A 20,023-nucleotide genomic window follows, 5' to 3' on the forward strand; every position below is an offset into this window, starting at 1 on the left:
TTCTGTTGGCACCTCTGGTTTATTTTGGGGGCGGAAATGCAAACAGGTTTTGAACGTGGACCAATAAGACAATGGGCGAGAAAACAAAGAAACTTTGAGAGACAAGATGGAAATTAAGCTTGTAAACTCCGTTCAGCGCGCATGTCATCCAGGAACAGAGTTATGTAGCACTCATGTTTGCACTTCTAAGAAATTTCCATTTTTTCGCATTAAAAAATCCAGATATGAAGCCGAAGCTGCCTTCTTTGCCAACCTGAAACTATCTGACTTCAACATCATTGACACACTTGGAGTTGGAGGTTTTGGAAGAGTTGAGCTGGTAGGTGAGAGTTCTCTTTTTAACATGTTAACTCTGTTTTGTGGGTTTGCTTGTGGGGGGAGAGAGGGGATTGGGAAGGATACTTATCTTTTCCTTGTCTGGTACCCAATGAAGAGAAATATTGGTGAAGATAAGGGTGTAAAGCTGTCAGTCACTAAAAAGCAGTGATAAACTCTGCAGTAGTGAGAAAAAAATAAATCTGAATAAACTCCTGTCACTGCCTTTGTAAGTCTGGGTTTTTCATTCTCCAGGGTACCTTGTATTTAAATAATGTGTGACAGCTGGGGGAACAGGGGAATCTTCCAGCCAATATATTGAAATAAGGACTCACATGGGCTGTGGTACAGTTTCAGAAATAATGCAATATTTATCATTTCCTCATTGCTATTATGTTTGCTCTGCTCTAGGTATTTGCAATTAAGATAAAAAACAACCATTTTCCAACTTGTAATAGAATTATGCAATAACCAAAATAGCAATTTTAATGTGCTGTTGTTGTTGCTTTAATTTTATATATTCTGTTTGCATTCTGTTTTATATGGCTTTGTATGGTTAGGTCCTGTGGGAATTTATGCTGAAGGCATGTGATATATATGACACAAAGGTTTATGTTGAAGGCATGAGATATATATTACATAAATAAGTAAACAATATTAATAGAATTATATTGACCTTTAAATATACATAAAATGAAGATACTGGTGATCAATATGTATTTTTTTTTGTTCTATACATGTGTATGTATCAAATGTATAAGAAGAGAATATATTATTAGTTGGGTGACTCATTTGTGAGTAACAGATTTATAGCAACAAGGAGGACTCCCTGATACGTGACACCTGTCAGACTCTTAGGAACTCCTTTAAGTTATGTACAGTGCAGTAAACAGGTTTTCTGCTGCCTTTCCAAAAATAAAGGGATATCCCTTCCATAAAAGCAAGGCAAGCAAGCAGTCATGCCATTAACAACCTTTTATTTGGATTGACTTGCAGTTTGTGAGCACAGTCCAGAGATGTACACACAGTACACCCATAATTATTTGTATTTAAAGTTTAAGCAGGCGATTGCTATGAGCCAAAGAACTTTGCAGCTAAGGCTGCAATACTAAATGCACTTACCAGGGAAGAAGTAAGCCTCACAGAGTGGGAGTTACTTCCAAGTAAATATGCATATGATGGTGCTACAGTTCCTTGAACAACAGCTCATACAATGCATACTGAAACAGACGAGGGTTCCAGGTGAGATTGTGATATGGCATTGGGGGCCTGCCATTTGGGAGGGATGTCCGGCATTTAATTGGGCATGCCCGGTTCATCTACCTTGACTAAGAATAATCTCAGCCAACCTAACTACAGGCATGTGAAAAGAAAACGCTAAGCTAAAAGACTTCATATCAAGCAAGTTCAAGAACTTTGGAATGGGTTAGACTACTGTGAAAAGTGGATCAAACCAATTTCTTCTCCATTCCCTGCCAAGCACCAAATTACTGTGCAGTGAGAGGTGTAGAATGTCATGCACATCTGGTTGGTCACTATGCAAACAGGATGCTGGACAAGGTGGGCCACTTACCTGATCAGCTTGGCTCTTCTTATGTTCTTAGAGCTGTATTTTTTATTTCTCTGGAAAAAAATTAAGTAAAAAACAGCAACACATTGCTTAAATGCTGTTTATAGCACTAACTTGACTTTTGTGGTGGGAATTCTCCCATCACCAAGGTGTAACTTTGCTATCATATAATCAGTGGTAAGATTGAAAACCGGAATGTCTGTGATTCAGAGCTAGTACTCGCTGGTGGGCTGTCAAGAATGCACTGGCCTACAGTTTAATGTTCAGATGTGGCTTGTTATAAGTACATGGATAGTGCTCCAGATACCTTTGTGAGTGCCAGTTGTTTTAAGAATGTGTTCCCTGGACCAATTTAGATGCAGGTACATGTCCATTAAACGAGACAGACATTTAAATAATTGTCAACTCAAGGAAGATTGGAATGACATTTAGGAAATTTGGAGTTTTCCTCAGCATAAAAGGCCACATCATAGTAAGCCACATCATAAAACTTAATGCAGTGAAAAGTGTGAGCTATCATATGCAGTAATGGGGTCCCTCCTATATAATTTGGTTGTCTTTATAAGTTAATAGACATTTCCAGAAGACTTGTATTCATGGAATTCATGGAGTTCCCTGGGTGGTTTTTTGTTTTAAGAAATCTGGCCTTAGCCTCATATTACTCTATCTCTCAGTAGGTACTATTTTAGTCCTGTTCTTCACCTCAAATGGCTGGTGGTGTCCATAAGGATCTTGCAGAAAGAGACAGGAAGAGACTTGTTCTATTTTCAAGCAAACAGTATAAATGGCTTACAGAGTTGGGTTTTTAGTGAGAGTAATTACAAATCTGTCTCCACATATCCACCAAGAACATAATGAAATTTGCAAAGCGCTTAGAAGCCTATTTTGGCATCCAGTGGAAAATAAATAAATGCCGGTATTAATACTGATAATTCAAACAGAATAGCCTTGGTAACGTTGCCTTTAGAAATCAGGTTTTTGAAATATGGGTTAAGTAATCATATAAAGGACTGTAGGGTTTGTAACTCTGGCCCCTCAGTATTCATTCCTATCAAAGAACCATAGAAAATAACCTACGCCTTTTGCCTCCTTAGTCTGTTTTTGTAAATAAATAAATAAATAAGTAAAGGGTGTGCATAAAAATAACAGTTTAAGATGCCCACAATCTACACCAGGCATAGGCAAACTTGGCCCTCCAGATGTTTCAGGACTACAACTCCCATCATCCCTAGCTAACAGGACCAGTGGTCAGGGATAATGGGGAAATTGTAGTCCCAAAACATCTGGAGGGCCGAGTTTGCCTATGCCTGATCTACACATTTATCAGACTTAGTGACCTCCTAACAGCCACCCTCATAAATCTCCACTGAGTCTGCCAAGTAAGTAGAGGCTATTCCAAGAAATGTCCAGCTCATGTTTCTGCCTAAGATGAAATAAAAGGAAGCAATATAAGATAGCCAGACATCCTGTTTTAACAGCTATAGCACCACAGAAATAAACAAAGTCATTCTTGTCTTTTGATTAAGAGATGAGCTACACATTATCTTCCCTCTGGGAGGGTGTTTCCACACGCTGACTTTTTTTATGCCTGACTGTAAGACCTCATACATTGTGCCATACGGAACATCTCTTCTGTAAAGTACATAATGCAAAAAACTAAAATCTAGCAGTTAGCAACAACTACTTCAATGAAAGACAGGAAATGAACAAATCTCCTAACTGGATAAGACCCTGCTTATACATTGAAGACAGTTGTCAGCTGCTGTCAGAGGAAAGCAAATTTGGATGAGGGCCAAATCTAGGAGGCAAAGCTGAAGAACACGTCAGAGTCCAGATAGGAAGATTTTATACTTTGTCCTGTCTTGGAAGAACCAATGGGCAGCATGGGTGGGTGGGGAGCAAATCAGAGCATAGGAAGTCCAACAGTTCACTGCCTAAGAAGATTCTCTCAGCCTCAGCCATGGTGGCTCATTACATGGAGTAGCCAAAAATAGGAAACCAAAGATACCTGGTTTTAGTCCCAACGGGGCCTGTCAGCTATCAACAATTATGAATGTAATAGTTTTATGCATAGTGGCTTCCAAACTCCCTACCCACAGTGAATCCTGTCTTCTCCAGAGAACTTTAGGGCATATTCTAAACTGCACACTTAATTCCTAAAGGGTGCTGGTCAGACCTGATGGGCCTTATCATTCAGGTATTCCACCTCTCTTTGTCCTTGTTGTAAAAACCGGGGTGGGGGGGGGATGTAAATAAAAACTAGATGCAATGATGTATAACTTTATTCTCTAAAAGCATTGTCAACTTGCCTTGCATTGAAACCCACATTTCACTAGCTGTGTCTGGCATAAGCTTTTAGTTTAACTACATGAAAGACACACTAGCAGTGGGTTTCCATTGAGGCATCTCACTGCCAAGATCCTTCCATATGAGCACACACTTGGAGGGAGATTTTGATGGTAGCAGGGAAGTAGCAGTCATGAGAGCCTAATATAAGATATTATCCAAAGGATCAAGTGGATGCTAATTGTCCTTTGCTCTTGATGCATGAGGTTCACTGACATGTGCCAAAGTTTTGAAAGCTGTGGGAAAGTTATTTAGTTGTTGCTCCTGGAAAAGAATCCTCCCAGCAGCTGGATCTAGGCTTATTTCGATGTATAATCCAAATTTTTTAGTTGGGTGCAGGGGGCTCAATCTCCTATTGATAATGAATGTAGGGTGTTGAAAGCAAGACAGTATGATCTCTCTGGCTTCCAATGGGGACCTGACCAAGAACTAATAATTATTATTTGTTGTTGTTGTTATCCTGCATTTCCACGATTAAGCATCCAAGGCTGCTAACAACAATACAATGCAGGTTTAGCCCATGTCCCAATGAGATAATGGTGCTCCTAGAGCAGGCATGGGCAAACGTGGCCCTCCAGATGTTTTGGGACTACAGCTCGCATCATCCCTAGCTAACAGGACCAGTGGTCAGGGATGGTGGGAATTGTAGTCCCAAAACATCTGGAGGGCCAAGTCTGGCCATGCCTGTCCTACAGTGTATATCCAGAAAAAAAGGGAGTGCATATACTGCTCCCCCATGTATATTAAGATCACCATCATCCTCGTGGACTCTTGAAGCTAAACAGAAGAACCTTATTACTGAAGTTGACTACTGCTTTTTAGTGGCTTGCGTTATATTTTTTTATAGTTTTATTTTTAAAACTTTTATGTTGTAATTGTTATTTTGTATTGTTGTTCGCAAAACTTGGATGTATAATTGTGGAAAGGTGGGATAAAATTGTTTGAGCATATGGCGGGGAACACTTTTAAAGTTGAGAATATTTATAGAAAGACAAAAAAGAATAATCAGTGAATACAAAACATATCTGAAACTTTTGGACACTTTGGCAGAAGTTATAGTCTGTTCCCCAAGCCGTGTCAGTCAGAACTATTGATTTGGAAATGCTTTCCATTTACCACTGTTCTCATGGGTCCATTATATAGTGGCTATCTGCTGCAATATCTATCATTTAAGCATAACATATTGCTATCAGAGAGGTTCTGTTATTGACTTGCTGTGTACAGATCTTGTCACTACATTGGTACAAAGCCCAAGATTCCACTTCAGTATATCATTTCTTCCTATTCTTTAAAACAGGCATAGGCAAACTTGGCCCACCAGATGTTTTGGGACTACAACTCCCATCATCCCTGACCACTGGTCCTGTTAGCTAGGGATGATGCGAGTTGTAGTCCCAAAACATCTGGAGGGCTGAGTTTGCCTATGCCTGCTTTAAAATATCTACTCATGTGCCTTGTGTAAATTAGCATGTGCTTATTATGATATACTTTACCCATCAGCTTATTTTGTGTGTGCCCAAATTAGTGCCAAGAATGTGCACTGACTTACTGTGGCTTTTCAGTCACAACTCATAGTGGTTGCTTTACATGCTTTTGAAAAACCACCTTCTCCTTTCCCTTAAAATCAGTGGAGTAACCACTTTGGCAAGACAGTCTGCGAACAGGTAGGGCCTCAGCCTGCATACTGGATGGAGCTGGCAGACAGCTGCCCTGGACACAGAATTGACCTGCGCCTCCATGGACAGCTGTGAGTCCAAAATGACTCCCAGGCTGTGCACCTGGTCCTTCAGGGGCACAGTTACCCCATTCAGGGCTAGGGAGTCCCCCACACCTGCCCACCCCGTCCCCCCAAAACAGTACTTATGTCCTGTCAGGATTCAACCTCAATCTGTTAGCCGCCATCCATCCTTGAGAATGCTTCTTTCCCTATTCCCATAAATGCATTTGCAGAGAGTTGGTTGGACTCAGGACTGAAGGACTGAAGGAAAGTATGCTCTTGTGCCTATCCTCCAATGAATTAATACTTGGCAAGTGGTGCCTAGGCATTACTTTATCTTTACAGATGAAGACCTCTACACGTGGCCTGTCAGAAGTATACATACACTTTGTGGATCCTTTAATTTAAAGGAGGGTTTGAGGAAGTGGGGGCCCGCTTAACTCTCCCAACACAGCACACACCAGGGCAGGTGGTTTACATTGGTTAGGATGCTGTGTCCTATAAAAACTGTGCCATTCTGCAGAGCAATAATCACTCTTGACCACTCTAAATGTTCTCAGAGTGAATAGAAAGAAATGCATGTGACCATACTATGGAGCATAAGCTCATGAAATTGAATGTAAGTTCATACACCAGAGGGCCTAGATCATTAACTTCTATCCTGTGGAGATAAATAATTGTGAACTAGGTGATTGCAATTTCTTCATCTAATCAATATTCAAAGGTTACATTGATGAAATGAATAGCAGAGTTCTAAAAGATTGTGAGCATTCAGAGTATCCTTTGCCTTGATATGTCCCTTTCTTCCCTCTCTAAGATAATTACAGTGTTTTGTGTTTCCTGGTCTCCTTATTTATCTATTTATTTATTTGGGCTACATTTTGGAAAAATTAAGCACTTTTCTGTCCCATTAATTCTCCCCTTGAGACAATTTCTAACTTAGATTGCGTAACCTTCATTGGATTGTGACCTTCATTTATCTTTTTAAGCTTTTTACTAACTTAATCAATGGATGAGATCCAGTTATACAATAGAGTTTAAAGAGCAAACCCAAGCAAGTATTTGAAGCAGAGAAAATAAGGCAAGACATGCAACTCTTAATTATTCACAAGTGTGCTCAGGAATTCCTTACTCCAAAATCTGTAAAACACCATGAAGCTTTTCAACAGGGTGGTTTTGTTTGTTAGTTTGCTTCCGTCATTTGTTGACTCTCCAGCAAAATGAACATTTATTTAACAGTTGATCTAAAAAAGAAAAAGATCAAAATCTATCATTGTTTGAAATGATACAAGAAAAATGTCAAACCTTGTATGCAATTAGTGTAGTAACCTAGGAGCAACTGCTACAAGGAAACATTTTATATTAAGCTGAGTGAACCATACACATGTCAAGAAAATGAAATGAGAACTTCAAGAACAGTGTGGGAGAATATTCTGCCTAATTTTAGCACCTCCTGACCCAAGTGATCTTATGTGCAGTGTTCAGCAAATTTAATCAGGTACAAAATTAATTGAAAAATAAAATTAGAGCCTGACTATAAGTCTAAAGCTCCAACTTATTCATTGTAAGACAAATGTGATAAATAATCATGTACTTTGGATAAGAATTAGGAAAACAAAATAATAGCATGGTGCTGTGTGTAAAACAATCAAATTAAGTGATAATACAATGGGTGTAATCGGAAGTCAACTTTATTTTCTCTTAATTCTCTTTCTTTTCTCTTCTTTTTTCTTTCTGTTCTGTAGATTAGTAATAGATAACAGTAATGATTGATGATGTATAGTTGTGTGTTGTTGTATTCTGAAGTGTATTATGGTGGGATGTGGGATGTTGTGTAATTTAATATTGTTTGTCAGTTTTTAAAAAAACTTATTCATTGAGATATCCTAGAAACAAGGAGTATGTACTGTACTTATAGGAACTTTAAGAAGTGAGCATTGTTTATGTAGAAGAGTGATCAGATATGAAAGGATAGACTTTACAAATTGGCAGTACTTCATCTATTTCTGAATCAGTTTTAGCACATGATGCCCAACTGGTCTGTATCATAGTTGTTGGATTTTTCATATAATTTATAGAGCCCTGTCATATGCAGCTTTTTTTTTTAATGTGGAGATATTGGTTGAATACATGAGGTTTGAGATTTTCCTCAGCTGAGTACGTGCTCATGCAATTGCTTCTGTGCATGTCTTGATCCCAATCTACTCTTCCACTATGATAGTATATCTTTACCTCATGGGGGTAGGGTATATTATTATTATTATTATTATTATTATTATTATTTCTGCCATTCACCCTAAGGTCCCAGGGCAGGTTACAACATTAGAACACAATATTTAAAACAGTTGCAGAACAACTTCCAGTCATGGAAATAAGATTGATCTTAAAAGTATGCATCTCAAATGTCAAAAGCCAGTGTAAAGAGGCATGTCCTCAGCATTTGCCAGAAGCCAGAGGTTCATCTGGTGAGGAGTTACACAACTTAGGAGCTTGTATACTTATGCAGTATGCAGTTACCTGAGTCCATGTCCAAGGCTGTATCTAGGACTTAGCAAGGCTATCATCTGCCTCCATTATGCTCCAGCACATATTCTCCATGAGAACAAAAAAAGAGGATCAAACTTACCCATGGCAGAGAGGTTAAACTGAAAACAGTTCTCCAAATGAAACCTGAATCTCCCAGAAGTGAGGTTCCTAACTTCAACAGAAAAACACACAGATATTTTTAATCATGATTCCTCCCTCCCCCCAAGGATATTCACTAGTCTGTTTAGTCAATGTTGTACAACACTATTATTTATATATTTTTAAATCTATAGCCCTCATTTTTCACAGTTGCAGTAGTTGCAGACACTCCTGCTCATGCATATGCCTTAAATCCAGTAGCTTTTAGTTCCCTGGGCAATGACAGAACCACGATAGGCTTTCCCTCTTACTCTGCACTCCCAGGGAAGGAGGGGAGAAGCAAATCCTCTGCAACTTCTCCTTTTCTGGCCAATGGATAGGGCTAAGCTGGTCTTTCCTTTGCCATGTTTTTCTTCCTAGAATGCAAAGGGATGCAGCCTCCCTAATCCCTTAGGTTTCCTGTCCACAATGTAATTCCCTCCTGCTCTGCACTCCGAGACAATTCACTCCCCCTTGCTCCTTCCTTCCAAACTGCAGTTAAGCTTGTCAAATCTATTTTAAACAGTGGTTTCTGAATCTATAAGATGTATAACTTGTGAGACAGAGAAAAAATAAAGGTGCTCAAAGCATGGTGACCTCGTTCACTTTGTCTGGCAACAAAGTTGATTAGTAGGTCAGCTGAGCATCTGAAGAAAAAAAAAGAAAATGGACAAAGATGTCCAATTATTTAAATTATTTAAGATATTTGGGGGAGAGGAGAGCTAATTTCCTGTTGTCATGGAGATGGGCCAGAAATTTATATAACCTCTTAGAATTGAAGTTTGTAAGGTTAGGCAGGCCAAATCTTTCCCATATACATAAAGGCGAAATATTCAAAATTAGCTTCAATCCAGTTTCCTAAAAATGGGTGTAAATCAGTCTGGAGGCTGATCAACATCTTTCTTGCACTTTGTATTTGCAGCAAGCAGCACGTACAGGGTGTTAAGAATGCATGTTGTTCTGCACATCCCAATCATGGATACGTGAGTAGTTTCAGAGGTCCAGCCGTACCTTGAGTTTGGTTTCCTTGGAATGAGGATTACTTGAGCCTGATGATTTAATTCACACAGGTTTTTATTCATATAGGCTAAGCCTAATGTGGGAGGTTCAGAACCAATGTTACATCTTCATTGGCCTGCTCTCTATATGTATCAGGACCAGTTACAATGTCCCCTAAAATGTGGTTGGCAGTTTTTGTTTTCCCTGGCCAGCTTAAATGGCCAGCAGGGTCAAAAAAATGGGCAATGAGACAAACCACATAACTTTTGTGGAGATGCCATAACACACAAAATTCAGCTGATCTTGTCACCATGAACATAGCAACCTGAGCAGGAATACACTGTACTGACCACATGCATTGGCTAAATAAGGTTCTGTGGTTTAGTTAATTATCCATGCAGCATTTTAGGCATGATGGTGTTTGATGAAGCAAGGCATTTCAGAAAATAAAAAGGACACAGCTTTTCTCATGTTTCAGCTTGTGCTGGCTAATTTATTTTTAACCAAGGATTCGTTTTGCTCATGTCATTAGTCTGCAGACCATTTCCCCCTCCCTCCAAAGAGAGAGACAGAGACCCTCAGTTCTATTTGTGTGCCTCATGTACAGTTATGCTGCAAATATCAGTGTGGGATTCAAGCACCAAGGTTACTTTTAGTGTTTCATTATGCATGAGAGAGCATTCATTTACAAGAATCCATAAAGAGGACGTGCACAGACCCATGCTATGAGCAGTCCTGATCATATCAAGTGTTGTTGTTTCTTTGCATTTTGTTATTCAGTTAATGCCCTGCAGAAATAGACCTTATGTCCAAACAAAAAGATATTTAGCAGAAACTGTAAAATGTCTCCTAAACAGGGTGCAGAATATGCAAATAGAAAGATGCACAAAGGCATGAATTGAGGCCAATTCTGGATGTTTAGCATTATGAGTTGTAAAATAAATGAGACAGCATTATAGCATACACATAAAGCTTCACATATGCTTTTTCACAGCCTTTACTTAATATACATAGGAAGCTCTTCAACTACTCATGCACTTGTGAGTATGGGAATAGGTTTTGCAATACTGAGTTCCACAGTAATGTGGTTACAGTTTATCCTGCACAGTTCCAGATAGAAAACATGGAGATCTCATTTTATTATTATTGTTATTATTTACATATCACTTTTCTACCCTAAGTAGAAATACTCCACAAATATTGTTTTCATCAAAACAAGGAAAACATTGTGAAACATTATAAAAAACCTAAAATATCATATAAGAGCAAATAAGTAATAGCAGCAGCCAGCAATTTAAGAACTTCAAAAGGATTGGGGTAATAATAATAATAATAATAATAATAATAATAATAATAATAGCTTATACCTGCCTTGTTCCCAAAAGGAAATGTGAAATGTGCTGGGGGTGCGGAAAGCCTTCAAAATAAACTGCAAAATAAGCACATTCTGTAAAGCCTTAAAAGATTATCCAGCTGCAGGATTTGGGCCCACTATCACAGAATTTGGAATGTTACAATGAAGAATTTAAGAGTTTTTAAATGTATATTTGAAGGGGAAAAAACCTTTGCTTGTGAACTTTCCATTTTCCCCCCTGCAGACAAAATGTTCATAAAATCATTGCTTTATTGAGTCTACACAAGAAGTTCCACCTATAATGACCCTAGACACAGACAGCGTGTGGATGTTTGTCGGAGACATCAATCACTTTTACTCTTTGCCCCTAGAAAAAGCGACAGAAGTTCTTGACTTATGTATGACACAGTTTATTTAAGATTGATGAATTCTAATGATATCAGGAAACTTAAGATAGATAGCACTCCTTCAGATTACTTAGATTTTCTGCACATTGCTTGCCAGGGATCCACTTTCTGCAAAGGTTCCTGCCTGTTTGAAGGAAAAAACTGCTTTGTTTCAGAAAAGCCAGTTGAACGGGGTTCATTTCTTACTTGTTTCAAAAGCCTGGTGTGCTTAAACTATTACCACGGCTGTTGGAGCAACTGTGTTGTTGCCTTTTGTAAAAGGAAAATGGATCCTATGGAATAAGAGGCAATATATTTTTCTGAAATTCTTCCATCTGGATCCAGCTAGAAGTCAGGTTCCTAGAGGAGACTCCTGTGTGTAAATGAATGCTGAATACAGAATTCCCCACTCCAATCTAGCAACCAAGATGTTACATACAGAGGCCAATAAACAAAGAGCTGGAATCCCAGGAAATCTGGAAGAACAGAGCACTGGATGCAGCTCTGCCCCAGCTTCTCTTTCCTGTCAAACAGTGGGATCCCAGCTTCTTTCGCTGACCAGGCTATGTGTGCACACCCTTGGCTGTTGCACAAACATTAGGATGGATCATGGCTTTGGAGTTTCAGTATTATTTCATTTCTGGTGTTTGAGCTTTTCCATTTTTGGCTACCAGTTTCAATCCATCATGGAACTAAGCATGGGAAAAGGGTCATAGCTCAGTTGCAGAGCAAATGTTTGCATGCAGAGTTTACATCCCCAGCATCTACAGACAGGGATGGGATTGTCCCCTGCCTGATACACTAGAGAGCCACTGCCAGTAAGTCTAGAGACTCTAGAGTCTAGACAATACGGAGCTAGGTGGTCCAGAGGTCTTATTCAATATAAGGCAGCTTACTGTGCTCTACCAATACTCCTAGACTGACATTCCTACCCTATTGCAAGGAAGAACCGTTCTGCTTTTCACAAGGTTACACTCATTCATGCAGCGTTTGCATTTATGGCTGCAATTGATGTAATAATGTGTAGTTTTGTTGGTCAGCAGGAAGGAAAATGTTTTCCTTCAACTTCCCACTGTTGGAAGTTTTGCATTTATCCTCTATTTTGTGTGTTATGTCTACAAAGCTTTAAAAATTAGTACTGTATTTACTGCACAATCCATTTAGCATTGCCAAATTGCCCAGGCTCCTCTCAAAATTATGCATTCAATAAAAAGAAAACAGCTGCCAACATGAATAATTTCAAACAAAAGCAAGTACGCCATCCAGGCTAGTAATGCAGGCATTACAAATAGGATTTGTTTTCTTTTGTCATTTATTTTTATAGCTGAATAGTTCTGCGACAACCAACCAATACATAAACAGAAAATCACTGACAAACCCTATAAAAACATTATTATTTTTTTAAAAAATAAGCATCACCCACCTAATTTGAATTGTGTTTGTTTTTATCAGGCTGTGTGTATTTTGGTACCCCATATAAGCATCCCTCACAGTCCATCTGTACTTCGTTTACTCTGGATTATAATGAATTTTTGTAGTTGTCTGAATGGTTTTCAGAGCAATAATTTGCCAGTTGTATTATGGTGAAGAATCAAGTCAATTGGGGAATGACCCAGTAGCCTCTTTCCTCAAGCAGAAAGGAGGGCATGGAAGAGCTCTGTCTAGGAATGTGTCCTAATTCTGCTATCCCTCACTCTGCCAGCTCTGAACTGCTGTTGAATGTTCAGCTGTGATGTTAAGCCTTCTCATGCCATAGGACAAACACAGGTGGAACTTTTTAAGAACAATGGGATTGGTTCGTAAGCATCTTCATTACATTCAATTCATACAAACTTTTTCTGTCCCAAGACAACTTCTGAAACTACCACTTCAATCCAGCAGCTCCATAGTACATATAGCTCTCTGCATGAGCTGTCCAACTCGTTTTAATGTTGAGGAAGGCCCCAGGAACCCCACAGGTATTTCATTCCTAGCTTATGTGCTTTTCAAATGTTAAAAAGAGGTTCACTTAGAAGCCTTTTAAAAACACTTTGGTTTAACTCTCCCATTGAAATAAATTGGAAACTTCTTAAAAGTTAATGTCTATTACACCTGAATTATAGATGACCTGCCATTTTTCTTTTCTTTTTAGGATTTTTAGTTTAGCTGTGAAGCTATTGGTTGTAGGATACTTCTGGTGGCCTTAATTGGTCTATTGTAGAATAAAGCCCCCCTTCCCCCCCTCTCTCTCTCACACACACACCAACCAACCATACATATGAGCCATTTCTACATGTATCTCATCCTATCTCTTAAAACCAAACTGCTGAATTGCTCAAGTTTACTCCTATTGGAGAAAATGTCAATTGAAATCAAAAGAAGAATCCAAGCAGAAAGCCTTTTTAAGCGATCAAATTGTCTCTCTTTTGGTGACTGTAAAGAAATTGAGAATGAAAGAGTGTTTTCCTCATCCACTGCAGACTGGTGATAGCAAGTCATCCCAGAGCACAGGGTTGTTAAACAAATCAGCTTTTGGTCTGGAGCTGCATGCAAATAGATATTACTTGAGCAGTGAAGTTGCTCTGGAAGTGTATGCACTGAATTGTGTTCAGGTGAACAGTTTCCTTTCCAGGATTAATTTTAAGAAAATGTGTTCCTCCAGTTAGTAGAAAGAGGTTGTACAGAAAGGTGATTGGATGGTAACTGCCTCATCACAAATCTACCTTTCATTGCCGCCATTGCCCACTTAATCCATGGAGCAATTTTCAACTTTTTCATTCTTCTTCTTCTTCTTCTTAAAAAACTAACATGATGAACAAACATCTAAAATGAGTAATGGTGTTTTTGGGGTGTGTGTTTTTTGTTTGTTTTTTAAAAGGGGACAGCCACCAGAAGTATGTGAGAAAGCAAATGTTAGAGAACTGAATAAGCAAATTTCTCCAAAGTATGTCTGTTTAATGGATTGCAAATGTGGTTTTGCCCCAATGGAGGGGGAAATGTAGTAATTGGGGCCTGTTTAAAGTTGTGTTTGTATGCACTCTGGCAATCATATTATAATTAGTGGGCCTGACCATTTGTGACCTGGGCAAGGTGATCAAGAGAAAGATGGCTAGACAGCTTTAGGCATTCTTTTGGAGATAGACAAGGAAAGTGTGACTGTTGATTCTCCCAGATCTCTTAGTAGTGTTCAGTTCAATTGACCACTGTGTGTTACTAGATGGGCTCTGCAGGGTGGAGGCATGGTGATATGGTGGCTCTATTCCTAACTGCAGGGCTACTTCCGGAAGGTGGCATTGGGTGACTTTTGCTCTGCTCAATGGCAATCAAGCTGTGGAATACCTCAAGCCAGTGGGAGTGGTAATCAGGGGATTCAGAGTGTGGTGCCATCAGTATCTACTTCTAGCCATCTGAATCAAGTGAGCAGGATAAGGGCTAATAAACTGGATCCTGACAAGATACAGGTGTGGGTTTGTGGTTCTAAGCTCCAGGTATCAGGCAGATGACATACTCTAGAAGGGGTTACACTTGGAGGTATTTCTAGGCCCAGCTGTGGACTGGGTGACCTCAGTTGCTTGAAGTGTGTCTAGCCCACTTTGGCTGGTCAGCCAGCTGCAGCCATTCCTGCACAGAAAATCCACAGGAGCCCATCCTCTAGTAGCCTCTTGATCTGATTACTGTGTGATGACCTTGAAGATGACATGAGAACTGCAGCTGGTGTGGATAATAGGGATTATAGGGTTTGTTTTTTGTTTGGTAAACATGTTTTTAATATCAGTTTGAAGTGCACATATATCAGAGAAGCTCATCTGTTTTGTTGGAACTGATGAATTTCTGAATTGAAATCAATGCTAGCATGTGGTTCATTGCAAAAGGCTCTGTAACTGAAGAATACACGATGCGAGGAGACAAGATGCAGAGTTGGTGAGCATGCTGGAAAGGGAAGTTTGCAAGTCCTTCCAACAGTTTGAGACCAACTATTCTTATGTGTGTGTGTGCGTGTGTGTATAAATATGTGGCCACCTATTTTGGGTTTGCACTTTTACAAACTTTATAGGGTCCAGATATTAAAATATATCAACGGTATTAACTTTTATCTTCACTTCTGGTTCAAAGCTCAGCATTTTAGCTACTTGAGAAGTCATTGTGTGCCCTGATTCCAATCTGCCATTTTCTCCCCCCCCCCCCCTTTAAGGTCCAGTTGAAAAGCGATGAATCAAAAACGTTTGCAATGAAGATACTAAAGAAACGCCACATAGTGGACACAAGACAGCAGGAGCACATCCGCTCAGAGAAGCAGATCATGCAAGGGGCTCACTCAGATTTTATTGTGAGGTACTATTGTGGTTTCCCTTGATAAATCCTTACTGGTTGAAGGTTGTATCTCAGCGTTGGAGCATTTGTTTTGCATGCAGAAGGCCCCACCCCACTGTCTCCAAGTAGGGCTTAGAGAGACCTGTCTGAAATCCTGCAGAGCTGATGCCAGGCAGTGTTGGTGATACTGAGCTTGAAGGATCTGACCTACCATAAGGGTGTGTTCCTATGTGTGCAGATGGAAGGTGCTTTTCAACCCCACTTGCAGTGTTTGATTAAACATAGATTATTCCTTATGTGTTCTAAACATTACAGCTGACATTCAAACGGCCTGAGGCATCAAATGCAATGCAGGAATTGTGACGCACAGCTTTGATTTATACCAATACCTTGATAATCCAATCTCAAACCCTTTCAAGGAGACTTCAAAAGCATGGGAGAACATTCAAACAGGGGACGGGAACACGCCTTCCATCCCTTCTTTGCTGGCAGTTTTGACAACCTTAGCAAGAGAGGGAGGAAGGGGTGGAGCAAGCTGTGCTTGTGCATAGTGTGTGAATTATCTTTTATTCTATCTTTATGTACGATTTATGTGAGAGTTGCAGTGCAGTCTGCATTTGAAGGTAAAACCTAGCGCAATATAAAACTTCCAAAATAACAGATCAAAATACAGGAAAATATATATATGCATTTTATTAGTAAAGATACAAGGCATTTTTCTTCCAAGTAGACTCAACATAAGATTGGGGGGTGGGGGGGAGAGAAGCATGCTAAGCTTTAAGCCCCATTGCTGTCCCCATCACTTTCAATGAGTTGGAATGTTAACTTCTGCAGCCAGGTGCCTCTCTGCCTGTATAGGCTGCCCTATACAATGTTGCTGGATGCATCTATTGACTAAGTGCAATCATATGCATGTTGACTTAGAAGCGAGCCCCACTGAGTTCAGTGAGTCACATCCAAGCAAATGGGCATAGCATTATAATTTCAAAGTATCAAAAATATCATCCCTAAACTCTCTGGAGATCAGTACTTCCTTCCTGCCCCCTAGATTATAATAATACATAGATTATATTGATTAAAATGTTCAGATCCTAGTATTAGTATTAGTATTATTAATTAAATTTGTTTAACACCGCCCCGCCCCCATACCTGTAGATCTCAGGGCAGTTCACAACATAAAATTACAGTTTTCTTTTCCCTCTCGAATAGGCTATACAGGACGTTCAAGGACAGCAAATATTTATATATGTTGATGGAAGCTTGTTTAGGTGGAGAGCTTTGGACAATTCTCAGGGACAGGTAAGGGAAACTGCATCATTCCTTTGGATAGGAAATGAAATTCTTCCAGCATATTGAATGGTCACTCTGAATTAAGAATTAGTGAGAAAAAACTACTGATAATAGGGAGAAAGTTAGTAACCAGCTTCATTAACATAATAGCACAACAAAGGGAAGAAGGGTATAATAATTATTTATCAAAAGTTACTTTTCTTTTGTCCTTCAAAAAAATTTCAGTAGTAAATTCCTAGCCTTTAGTAAAAAAAACCCAAAAACCACACACATACAACACATTCAAATTGCAAGGTGCTGGGGTTTGTTTATTTACTTATTTTTAAAAACCCTTTGAAATGCTTGTAATTCTTTTTCTCTGCTAGTCATGGTATATACTGCCATCTAGCTTTGAAAAGGGTTTATCTTTTGCTTTTCCTCAGACCATCCATTAATATTACTTAGTAACTGAAACATTATGGCATCAAAACAGCATTCACCTCTGGAAATAGAAAAAGTTTCAGTAGATTTAAAGGTAATTTCCTGACCAGTTATAAGGCAGAAATAGAAATGTTAACCTATGATTGAAACTCAGCTTACATTGAAATTCAAGGTAGAAGCTGAATTTATATTGGGGAGGAAATGCTTGATACAATATTTAAATGGCTCGTAAATGATTGGATTTTTGAAACACTTTCTAAGCTTCAGCCCAGGGTTTAAAGTGCTCTCTTTAAAGTATTTGTGGGGAATGTAAGAGTAGAATAGTTGTTGAAAACAAGTTTGTACCTGCAGACTTTTTTTCTATTAACGGGGGATGGGGGGCATACTGCAAACAGCTTGCTAATAAACAGTTTGGAGTATTATTAAAGAATTTAAGATCTAATATTTCCAGTTCCTGAAATACAATGTTTGACAGCTGACTGTAATATATACCAATTATTTTCGACCTTGCGGTATGCTTATGAGAATATTGTGGTATCGATACCTTTCTTTGTTCCCACTGGAATACTTTTATTTTTATTTTTAGTGCAGCATGTGAGGAAGATATTTGTGGCTTTTAAAAAATCATAAGCCTTCAACAACTAAGCAAACAAGCAAAGAAATATGATTCCATGATAACCTTACAGCTGTTTCACAGTAGTGTTTTTCTGGCAGCCAGTGGGGCTGCTGCAGTCAAGTCATTAAATATATGAAATATGCTTTCCTGACACCACAAGTCCTTTATGTTGTTTTTATATGCATTACATGCTAAAAATGGTTGAACAATGCTTTCTCGGTTTGTAAGGTTTACTGCAGCTAGTGGAGATCAAAGCAATTACTCCACACTTAAAACCCTGTATGTAGTTACACAAGTCACTGGAATGTCCCCCAAAGTACTTTTCAGCCATTCAAAAGCAAACCTTTCTTACAGTGCAGACCAAAACTAATCTGATGCCTGCCTTCATAACGATGGAGCTTCTAGGTTCTTTGCATCCCAGATCAGACATGCTCCGTGGTTGTAACTGGCCAGTCCCTGCTATTTTGATCCTTCCCTACAGGGTAAGGGGTGGGGGTATTTGTCTCCTAGGATTTAGGTTTCTAAGGAAAATGGACAAAGTGGCTTATGAGTGTTTAGGGTGGTTTGTGAGAGATTAGCGATTGGTGAAGCCTTCTCTAGTATGACTTGTAACCAAGCTCAGCAACCAGGCTCAGCAATTTCCCTCTCCTACATCCAAACAAAACTGGGAGATATCTAGGCTTATTCTGAACCCAATTACTAGTCAGATTATACTGCAGCATCCACTGTGTCATAACGAGGACCATTAACAGGGTCAGATTCATCCTCAAAATCCCCAAGAGGCCCCAGTACCCATTACCTGCTCAACTAGCAGGTATAGAAGGAAAGGGATGCCTCTTTGCTCCTTTTCACATCCAAACCCTCCAGCACCTGCAGCACACTTCTATATCAGTAACACTAGGAGAGCCCTGTCTCACTGTATGTCAGATGGTAGGGGGATATAGCACTGGGCATCAGGAGATGAGCTAAGTTGACTGGTTTAAGTTTATATCAGAGGAGAGAGTCCTTAAAATGGTATGTTTTGCGTCTCTGCTTATTCGTACACTGGAGCTGGTGTTGTGTAATAGCTAAGACATTGAGCTATGAACCAGGGCGCCCTAAGTTCAATTTTAACCTTTGTCATGAGATGATGTCAATTTATACCCTGCCCTTCCTCCTGAAGGGGCCAATGCTGGCAAGTGGCCTTAAGGTAAGTTGCTACTGTATTTCATTATCTGCAACATGGAGATTAAAAAAAACCCACAGATGTGTTTGTTACAGAAACAATGTATATGAAACGTTTTAAATACAAATAGGTTCATGTGCAGCATAAATGTAAAGCACTGTTGATCTCTCAGTCTTTCTCCTCTCACTTCCCACACCCCGTATCCCTGGTTGCAGAGGTTCATTTGAAGATTCTACAACCAGATTTTATACTGCATGTGTGGTAGAAGCTTTTGCCTATCTGCATTCCAAAGGAATCATTTATAGGGACCTCAAGCCAGAAAACCTCATTTTAGATCACCGAGGTTATGCCAAACTGGTGAGTACTCATGATGTTTTTCTTCCAAATAGCAATAAAATATTACATTGAGATGCTCACTGCATTGTAGTTAAGGGCCTGTCTCCTTCGCCATTATAATAAAATGCCTTCTCCAATGGGTTTATAACAGCCATAAAATAGTGCTTCTGGCTGAACAGCAGTACTCAGCTCTGTACTGCCAGGACAAATCAGTTTGTAAAAAGCACTAATGAAAACAAATTAATCTCACTGTTTCCGAATCTTAGACGAGCAGAAGTTGAAGTTCACAGTTGGTTTTAAATAGCCTTTGTGGCATTATGCTTGGAAATTTATTGTTCTTACATGATTCCACTACTAGATAAAGAGCTTGACATCTTCCCCAACATTTCATCCAAAGAAACATTGAATCTATAACTGCTCTTTTTCAAACCATACCTTTGTTATTTCTGCGAATAGTCCGTTATTTCAATCCCCTAGTTTTTGTGTGCTGTGCTACACTATTATCGATAAAAAAATAATTAGGCCTCAGACATGCCTGACTTATTACATGCTGTT

General features: G+C 39.2%; 2 protein-coding genes across 4 annotated transcripts in view; one reads left to right on the forward strand and one right to left on the reverse strand.

The window, feature by feature from the left end:
* Nucleotides 1-20,023, forward strand: part of PRKG1 (protein kinase cGMP-dependent 1) — a 653,626-nt gene that overhangs the window by 616,698 nt on the left and 16,905 nt on the right. For all 3 annotated transcript variants that reach the window (XM_083443672.1, XM_083443673.1, XM_083443674.1), the window contains 4 exons: nt 223-319; nt 15,523-15,662; nt 16,851-16,940; nt 19,348-19,489. In XM_083443672.1, coding sequence (XP_083299798.1) covers nt 223-319; nt 15,523-15,662; nt 16,851-16,940; nt 19,348-19,489 — 469 coding nt within the window. The remainder of the gene's footprint in view (nt 1-222; nt 320-15,522; nt 15,663-16,850; nt 16,941-19,347; nt 19,490-20,023) is intronic.
* Nucleotides 11,039-20,023, reverse strand: part of LOC310679042 (uncharacterized protein) — a 35,268-nt gene continuing 26,283 nt past the window's right edge. Inside the window, exon 3 of the transcript XR_014512086.1 lies at nt 11,039-11,496. The gene's annotated coding sequence lies outside the window, so the exon portion shown is untranslated. The remainder of the gene's footprint in view (nt 11,497-20,023) is intronic.

This window comes from Podarcis tiliguerta (genome assembly GCF_965153285.1).
Source record: "Podarcis tiliguerta genome assembly, chromosome: 5".
NCBI lineage: Eukaryota > Metazoa > Chordata > Lepidosauria > Squamata > Lacertidae > Podarcis > Podarcis tiliguerta.